The sequence below is a fragment of the Pundamilia nyererei genome, unplaced genomic scaffold (assembly GCF_000239375.1).
Source record: "Pundamilia nyererei isolate P.nyererei 1_Seehausen unplaced genomic scaffold, PunNye1.0 scaffold00198, whole genome shotgun sequence".
In the NCBI taxonomy this organism is placed as follows: domain Eukaryota; kingdom Metazoa; phylum Chordata; class Actinopteri; order Cichliformes; family Cichlidae; genus Pundamilia; species Pundamilia nyererei.
In genome coordinates, this window is record NW_005187599.1 from 384728 (window position 1) to 394269 (window position 9542).

A 9542-nucleotide genomic window follows, 5' to 3' on the forward strand; every position below is an offset into this window, starting at 1 on the left:
GGGGAACTTGCACAATCGGTGGCTGACTAAATACTTTTTTGCCCCACTGTAAATGTTATTTCACATTTTTCTGTGTGGCCAGGTTACTTGTCCATAATGGCAGCTGACCAGTCATCGGAGAAGGAAGTGTTGGAAGCGGACTCTCCTGGAAAGGCCTCTGATCTGAACCGCTCTGATCTTGACCCTATCTTCATTGGTGGATTTCCTGCTTCCAGACCAATCAGGTGAGTTTTTGAAGACAAAGGTGATTATAATATAGCCAGAACCGTGTTATCACCTGTGAATGTCATCTCTCTGGTTGCTAGGCGACAAGTAGCATCCCGGTCTTACGTGGGGTGTATAAAAAATGTGGAGATTGCTCGGTCCAACTTTGACCTGCTAAGGGATGCACATGGTGTCAGGAAAGGCTGCATACTCAAGGTAAGCTCAGACTATACAAGCCCCAGTTATCCCACTTCTACTTGTTGGAAGAGTTTTTCTTGCTCACTAACAGGACATCATCTGATTGTTGGGGTTTTCTCAGGATTATTGCAGGGTCTTTATATTAGAATATAAAGCACCTCGATGCACCAGTTGTGATTTCTGTGCTAAATAATTGAAACTGAATTACAAATTTGGACAGACAAGACCAAAGTGGAGATGTTTGCCAATAATTCACAGTACGATGTTTGGTAAAGACCAACACAGAAAATCAAGGACACACAACTCATAGCAACTGTCAAGCATGGTAGCATAGGAGTGATTAGTTTGTTTTTGCAGTAAGAGGACCTGGGCACCTTCCAGTCATCAAGTCTACCATGAACTCCTCTGTATTCTTGAGTCAAATATGAGGCCGTTTCCACAACAGTTAAGCTTGGTCCGAACTGGGTCATACAACAGGACAATGATTCCCAAGCATGCCAGGAAATCTGTTCAGTTGAATTGATTTAGATTCAGTTTTCTGTATATAGCACCAATTCACAACAATACTGGACTCACAGTGCTATTGCAGGGTCTTTATCTCACATTTTTGAGCCCCTATATAGTCAGAAAAAATATAGTAATCCGCTGCATACAGCAGCATAACTAAGTGACCAGTGAAACTCCAGAACCTGATTGAAACACTATGGCAGAACCTTAAACAAACCCACAAACCTCCATGAACTGAAGGAATAATAGGGCAAAATTAATCCACAATCACGCAAGAGACTGAAAAAGAAAATTTTATTTTTTTTATTTATTAGTTGTTGTTGCTAAAATTGTTTCTACATTCTATTGAATCACAAGGTTTAATTAATTTTCCTCAAGGCTGCACATAATACTATATTGACTATATCTGTCGCCCAGCCTGACTCCATCTCTATTCATCTCAAGTCTCTTTTGAGATCCAAGCTAATAATATACTAATATACACGTTTTAATAAATGCATGTACTGATACATATAATAATGCACAATAATCCACTGAACTAAAGTCCTTGGATGACAAGTAATTTTCAGCTTGTAAATTTAGACAAAACTGATGTTAATTTTTCTGAAGTATGAAATAAAATAACTGTCCAACAGTTGTTTCATTGGCTTCCAGTACTACTGTGAAGAACCTTGGAGTTGTTTTTGTCCTTCAATACACATATAAAACAAATATGTAGAACTTTCTATCACCACCAGCAGGTCATGGCAGATGGCTGCCCCTCCTCGAGCCTGGTTCTGCAGGAGGTTTGTTCCTGACTGTTTCCTTCCCACTATCCTGAAGTATTTGCTCAAAGTGGTCCATTTGACTGGTGACAAATCCTCTGCCTTTGTTACTTTGAGGTTGGACAAAGCAGTGAGAGAAAGCTCATATTTATTTTAGCTTCTCTTCATTGGCTCCCTGTAATTGAATTTTAAATTTTCTTCTCACATATGAAGTCTTGATCAGACCTCATCATATGTTAAAGTCTTAGTATCATATTATCCAGATAGAGTACTTTAGTACTTGGCTCTTGGTATGCAGGGAAGCAGAGCCTTCAGCTGTCAAAGCCCTCTCCTGTAGAACAAAATCCAAGTTTAGATTCAGGACACAGACACCCTCCATAGGATTAGACTTTGGAATCTCCTTTTTGAAATAACTATTAGTTAACACTGGAACAGGTATCCTTGAACCATTCAGGCTCAAACTACTGATGATGCACTGGGCATTTGTTTCTACTCTCCTCGTTTCACTCCTGAACCATACAACTACTGCGACATTAAATTTGTATTTCTCCCCTCCATGGTTGGTGTTTTGCCCTTGTGTCTCCCCTAAATCCCTCAACCAGTTGTTGTAAAATGCTCCAACTATCCTGAGCCTGGTTCTCTCAGGTCACTTCCTGTTAAAAGCGAGTTATTGCTGCCCTTTAACTCTTGCCAAGTACTGCTCGTAGGGTATTGTCTAATTTTTCGGGTTTTCTCTCTAATATTGTACTATCAATATCTTAGATTTTAAAGTGCTTTGAGGTCACTTTTGTTAATTTGTAATGAACACTGATCACACTCGTAGGATAACAGCTTGATTGATTTACAGGTTAGTTGTTTGACTGATTAATGTATTGACCAGGCGGTGCGAAGTTTGTCCCTATTGGCTGGAGGCTATGTTCAGATCACTCCACCATCGTTTGGTCAAGAAGCAGAGTTGCTCTTCTCCTTCTCCTCAAACAACCAATCAGGGGTCCTGCTGGCTGCTTTCAGTAATGACCGTTCACACAAACAGGTGAGACTGATTTAGGTCACATGTATACCAAGTCTATTTGAACTAACAAAGCTATGTGGGTGACACTGCAACCTGAATTTTCTATGTGTCTGTATGTGCAGTACTTCCTATCTGTTCACCTAGTCTCAGGAGCATTGGAGGTGGAGCTTGGAGAGGTGGGCGGAGCCACACGTAAGGTAACTGTGATAAAGCCTGATGGAGGATCCTTCAGTGACAGAATGAAACATTCTGTGATCATTACCATCAACAAAAAGTAAGTATTAGCATAACATGCTAACTTTTATGCTTCTTCTCACATCTCACCTGTCTGGCCTTTCTTAACTGTCTTTCAGGTCACTCTCAGTGCAGATTGATGAGGAACATAAGAAGCTTGTGTCCCTGTTGCCGGGTGTATTTTCTCGGCTGTCTCCAGCCTCTCTATTTATTGGTGGGCTGCCTTCAGCTGATGACGCCCGTCTACCAATCAGATTGCAGAAAATATCTAGGTTGTTCAAAGGCTGCATCCAACACCTGGCAGTTGGCAGAGCGTAAGTGTTTTACACATCCAAGTTGTGTCCCAATTCAACGACTGCATATTTCCAATGCCAAAAGCTTCTTTGAATGCACCCATCTGAAGGCTCCTGAAAATGCAGTTTACAGATGTGTCTCTGTTTTCTGACACCACTGCTTTTTCAATCAAAGAAATCAAAGCGTTCATTTCCAAACTTAAGATATTCAAAGGCTGATTTAGATCCCAAACCTTTTAAAGCCAGTTGGGTAGTTGAAATGTCAGGCAGTTTCCCCTGACTATTAGATCTACAATTTGCGACCTTCAGAAGAGGTTGTTTTGCCAAGAATGTCCCTCAAAAAGCCTGGAGAGCTTTTCTTGAACACTACTTAAAGAACTTACAGGAAATCATACCAAAGAGAGTTTAGGATGTGCTAAAGAATAAAGCTGGTCATACTAAATACTGACTTTAAAATTCTTTTTTGACCCTTTATACTGTATTTCCATAATTGTTTGCAAGTTTCAGTAATTTTTCATACCAAATATAAAGAAATGGGGATTGGCTCAAGACTTTTGCATAGTATTGTACGTCAGACACCAGCAGCAGAAGCAAATTTCCTTAAGTCAAAAAAGAATAAATGGGATTTATGGCTCTAATGGTAAAATTATTTTAGGGCGGTTCCTGATTGTTATCTGCTGCTGTCAGTGTTACCTAGGAGTCAGGTGCGGTGCTTTGCATTACAAGGACTAAGGTCTCCTTGGACTAGACCATCTCATGTAAGAGCCTTCATAGACTGTGTTCTCCAAAGGAGTTCGGACAACAACAGTTTTGATTTTGTGGCTCTGTGCAGGCTTGTTGACCTTTCAGGAGCTCTGAGATATGAGGGGGTGAAGTTTGACAAATGCGTCTTGGAGGAGAAGCTTGGGGATGTGCTCCTTCCTGATGACCAGGATGTAAACGTAACTCCAGACCCTACTCATTTACCTCTACCTCAGCCCACACAGTTTGGTGCCCTGTCACCTGAAGGTCTAACGGTAATTACTACTCATTATTACCTGTTCTCAGTGCATCATTTTAATTGATTAATTTAATCAATATGTCCGTTTTTATTGATTATTGGTTTTTGATCTATGTGTGTGATGCAGTGTGCATCAGATGGGGAGTTAACCTTTGTGCCATCATCAGTTCAGTTTGGCTTGTCCAGAAACAGTCACATGACCTTCATTATCAACCCAAGCACAGTCAGAAAGAGGTGAGTTTCCATAGCAACAGAGGCAACTCTCGGATCACACAGGGGACAGGTCACTTCATCTTTGTATAACACTCCATCTCCGACACTGCTGTGGTGTGTTTGTGTCTCACTCTTGTCTTCACTACTGTGTCTGTTCCCTTCCTCAGTGTGTCGGTGAGGTTGTTAGTTCGAAGCTGGGCCCTGGACGGGTTGATCCTCCTTCTCTCCGACTCCAAGCAGATGGACTTTGTTGTCCTCAGCCTAAAGGGGGGCAGGCTGATGATGTCAGCTGATCTGGGGAAAGGCCTGGCCTCAATCACCTCATCTGTAGCTGTTAACAATGGAGAGTGGCACGCTGTGAGTTAATTGGACATGAGGCACTGTAGACGCATCAATGTCAAACTCTGAAAATTTCAACCTGTGTTTGAGGTTTTGGTGTTAAGACAAAAATAGCTTTGTTTGAATGCTGTGGTGTTCACCGTGTCTCAGGTGGTTGCAGAGGTGGGCCGGCGGTTGATGTCAGTGTCTGTCAACAGTTTGAAAACTGAATCCATCTCAGTCAAAGGAAATCAGCTGGATGTGGACAACAAAGTTTTCCTAGGAGGAACACCTCACACTATGACCAGCAGGAGAATCGGAGTATGATTGTTTTTCATTTTTTCACCGTTAAACACAAAAGACACAAACATTATTACCCCAAATACATCAAATCATTTTATTTGATGTTTTAAAAAAGCATTTTATGTACCTAGAAGAGAAACTCTTGAGTTATTGAACATCTTTTGCACGAGTGTCCTGATTTCACAGGAAGAAATTTTTGCGCTAAGAATTAATATGTAGACAGATTTTCTTTGCGCACATTTTTGAAACTCACAGGTATTCTGCCTCTATTGGAAATCTCTCCCCCTTTCTGCTCCCATGTGTCTCCCCCTGTCTTTCTTCCTATTTGGTTCTCAGGATACCAGCAGTTTTCCAGGCTGTGTTCGGTCCATCAGTCTGAATGGTGTCATGTTGGATGTGTCTAAGCCGGCGTCACAACATGGTGTCACATCCTGTTTCACCAGAGACCAGATAGGAAGTTACTTTAATGGAAGCGGATACGCTGAAATGAGTAAGTCAAACTTGTAGACAAAATCATCTGCGCTGAAGATGAGATGCAGACTGATCGGTCTGATTAGTATAGAAGGACTTTGGACAGCCTATGGTCTGTACAGCTTTTGCCTATAGTTCATATGAGAAGTTACTTTTGGCTGCTTCCTTATTGGGCCACAATTTTGAGAGCCTGTTTTTTAGGTAGTTGGAGCAAGAGTTATAATGTTTGGATGATGGGTGTACCGAGATATGAACAAATGAAAGCACATTTTCATTAACAAACTGTATTCATAAACTGTATAGGTGGAGTGCACAGACCGTTGCTAATTGTTGTCAAGTTACAGCAATCCACCAACTGCAAAAACACAGAGGTCTACTTGAGAACTAGCATCCATTTTTGTTGACTTCTGTCTACGGATGGCAATTGATAAGAATTTAGCGACACCGATTCCACTGCAAATATCACTTATCGATTCGATTTCTTATCCGTTTTAATTGGGTTCTCATTAGCTTCATCATTGCTAAGAAGCATATCAAAAGCATTGTTATGGGTTACATTACTTTTGTGTTTTTCTGTAAAATGACCTGAAACGCATTGTTTATATTGGTAAATAACCAATATAAACCTGAGGCCAACACAAATCCCTATTCTAATTAGGACACACATGACTTATTTTTTGGGTATGAACTCAAACTCGACAGTAGAAAGTAAAGACAAAAACCAGAACACAGAGACTTTAAAGCAGTCAGCACATTGATTGTACTTCAGAAACCTGAACAGGTAGAAACGGGCTGCCGCCTGACTGCTCATCACTGCGTTTTGTTACCTGTTGAAGTTCAGGGTGTGGCTGCTGGGGTGGGTTTTGCACAGATGACATGCTAGCACTGAGGTTGTGTTAGCAGCATAATGCAGTTTGCACTTTAACGTCATGCTCTACACTATTCTCCTCCTCCGGCAATGAACACTATTTTTGTGTGCAGAGGCAAAACTGAAAAAAAGTGGCATTGTCCAAAAACGTGTGGAATTAGCTGCACGTCACATACTAGACAGGTGTTGGATAGCTGTCTCTAACCGTGATTAAGCTATGATCTGATTACATGCTGTTTCCATCTGCAGTCCATGATGGCTATAAGGTTGGCTCTGACATGACAGTCTCTCTGGAGTTTCAAACAAGTCAATCAGAAGGAGTGCTCCTGGGAATCAGCAGTGCAAAAGTCGATGCTGTGGGACTGGAGATGATCAATGGACAGGTGAGCAGAGATATTCCATTCTATGCATTATGTAAACAGTAATAGGCCTACACCCCAGGGATTTAATGATCTAACTGAGCAAGTTGCCACGTTTTCTTTCTAATAGCTGCAGTAACATCAGAGCTTCTGTTATTCTTGGTTTTTGACTAAAGTAATAGATGTATAGAAAAGGATTGTGCAAACTAAGTTTTAAATATGCAAATGAAGTTTTATTTGTGTAAATAAAGGTGTATCTGTTTTTCCCCTCAGGTGGTTTTCAACGTGAATAATGGGGCAGGTCGAGTGTCAGTGCGTTCTGGTGGCCAGATGCTATGTGATGGGCAGTGGCACCGCCTGCTGGCCCAAAAAACCAAACATGCCCTCAGCCTAACTGTAGATGAGCGAACTTACACCACTGCAAACCCTTACCCACAATCCACCTCTGCTGAAACTAATAACCCTGTCTTCCTGGGAGGATATCCAGGTAAGACCCTTTGAACATAAACAGAATTAAAAAAAAAGATGAACACACCTAATAATAATTCTAACCTGTCCATCTCTCTGCTGTAGCTGGTGTCAAACAGAACTGCCTGTCATTGAGCTCCAGCTTCAGAGGTTGTCTAAGGAACCTGCAGCTCTTGAAGTCTCACCTGACCAAGACCCTTGATCTGAGTTCTGCTCACTTCCTGTTGGGAGTAACCCCTAACTCATGCCCCACTTCCTAGCAGTGGCCAGAAAGCATGCCGGATTATGTCACAGAGCAATATCATTGATTGATGGGCTGTGTAGTGTGAATGTCTCTGCTGATTATTCCTGTGGATTTTGAGTCTCTGTAGTCCAAACTTGAATGATTAAAGTTCATCTTAAAACTAACATATTCCTACTTTTTATTTTCTAAGCAGAGAAACTTCAGTAACTTCTGCCTGTAAACATGAACAGTAATTAAACCACAGAAGAAACACATTCCTGGTGATCAGTTTAAGTTTTTGAGTGAAGGCACATTTTATATTTAAGCTCATCATTAAAAAGGAGGAGTCATCTGTCTGTAATCTAAGTAGCATTTTATGTTTAGACATCTGCTGAGGCCATCCTTTTCCATCTATCCATTTTTGTAAATACTTATCTAATTCACTTAGGTGGAGGGTCCAATCTATCCCAGAGGTAACAGAGTGATCGGTGGGGGTACGACCCAGGGCAGGTTGATGGGAGAGTAATTTGAGAGTAATTCTAGTTTATTCTATTAAAGTGGCGTCAAACGAATTTCATATCTCAGCTATTAATGTCCCATCAGTATGTTGGAGCTGATTCTTCAGCCCTGCTGAGAATCCAGTTGAATGCACAACCACGCGGTCAATCGCATGCAAAGACAGACTGCGATCGTACCATTATGTGAAAGAAGAAAGGGCGGCAGATGTTTTAAAATAGCAAGTGTAGTGGTACAGGCCAGGTACACAGACAGACGGGGGAGCCTGTCGGGAAAAAGTGAAGAAGCGGACAAAAACGTAAAATAGCAGCATCTGGCTGCATTTCAGTGATATCGAGGACTGCAAAGCAGAGTGCAGAATTGATAAAACTAGGAGCAGGCTAAAGTGATACCTGTTTTTATTTTCAGCCATTATCCATTGCCGAGGACAACACGTTTCAAGACTTATGACGACTTTGAAACCACGTATCGCTCTTACTCTCAACAAGCAGCGGGTGCTGCTGTGGGCACCTCGCCAAAGCGCTCACAGGCGGCAGATAGTCCCCCCAGGTCAGGGGTCTGCAACCTTTAACACCCAAACAGCCACTTGGACCAGGTTTCCACGCAAAAGAAAACACTGGGAGCCGCAAATACTTTTTGAAATCTAAAATGAAGATACCACTGTATATATTGTTTGTTTGTTTTTACCTTTATGCTTTGTGTGAACAACTAAGTAAGTAAAGTTTATTTATTAAGCGCTTTTCACAGACAGGCAGTCACAAAGCGCTGTACACAAATATTAAAATAAACAATACAATCAATAGACATTATACACAATGTAAAAGATCAAATGTAAATAATGTAAAGAATATAAAATGCGTAGATCAACAAAAGGCTTGTTTGAACAGAAAGGTTTTTAACTGCTTTTTAAAAGAATCCACAGAACAATTAAGGTGTGTTGCTTATGATATTCATGAAGTGCTACAGAGAAAATTACATTTTATTCATGTAATTAACACATTTTGAACTCTTAAAAAATATAACAAAAGGAAAGACACCCAGCTGAACTAAAATGATCCATGTAGCAAACAAAAACTGTTGTGAGCCGCCACCCTTATATCGTCTTTGGGCTTTTGGAGCCTGGACCTGACTTTTAAAAAATAATTGGAAAAAAAGCACGATGCTGCTAAAATATATATATATATATTTGCAAAATTCTGCCTAAATATGTATTTTACCTGGTTAATGTGTGTGGCGGGGCGTGGTCTGCAGCGCCGCTGCAGGGTAGGCGGACGCACCTGAGCGGGACCCGCAATCACGCCTCGCCTGTGCCCTCTCTGCTGTTGAAAAGCTACAGCTGGCTGTATGCTACAGCAACCGTGTGTGAAAAGGGGTCAGTAAAGAGATGCTGAAAAGCATGCTCATGAAATCATCGATATGTTTACAATAAGACTTGTGGTCCCGAACCTCTGTTCACAGCGTCTGCAAATCGGGGCTTTCATCTTTACGCAGGACATCTGTGAGGCGTGAGCGGTGTTTGTTTTTAACATAGTTCACAGTGGAGAATGGCTGCTAACATAATGAGGATCCGAAGATCCATAACTGGCCTACC

At 41.3% G+C, this 9542-nt stretch overlaps 1 protein-coding gene across 1 annotated transcript in view; it reads left to right on the forward strand.

Moving 5' to 3' along the window:
- The window catches only part of lama1 (laminin, alpha 1), a 34967-nt gene extending 27353 nt beyond the window's left edge, over window positions 1–7614 (forward strand). Inside the window, exons 52-64 of the mRNA XM_005747464.1 lie at window positions 83–224; window positions 306–420; window positions 2554–2706; window positions 2808–2959; window positions 3039–3233; window positions 4045–4228; window positions 4340–4446; window positions 4593–4782; window positions 4915–5064; window positions 5383–5536; window positions 6635–6768; window positions 7018–7231; window positions 7318–7614. Of these exons, the coding sequence (XP_005747521.1) occupies window positions 83–224; window positions 306–420; window positions 2554–2706; window positions 2808–2959; window positions 3039–3233; window positions 4045–4228; window positions 4340–4446; window positions 4593–4782; window positions 4915–5064; window positions 5383–5536; window positions 6635–6768; window positions 7018–7231; window positions 7318–7472 (2045 nt within the window). The 3' untranslated portion in view covers window positions 7473–7614. The remainder of the gene's footprint in view (window positions 1–82; window positions 225–305; window positions 421–2553; window positions 2707–2807; window positions 2960–3038; window positions 3234–4044; window positions 4229–4339; window positions 4447–4592; window positions 4783–4914; window positions 5065–5382; window positions 5537–6634; window positions 6769–7017; window positions 7232–7317) is intronic.
- The last annotated feature ends 1928 nt before the right edge of the window (window positions 7615–9542 follow it).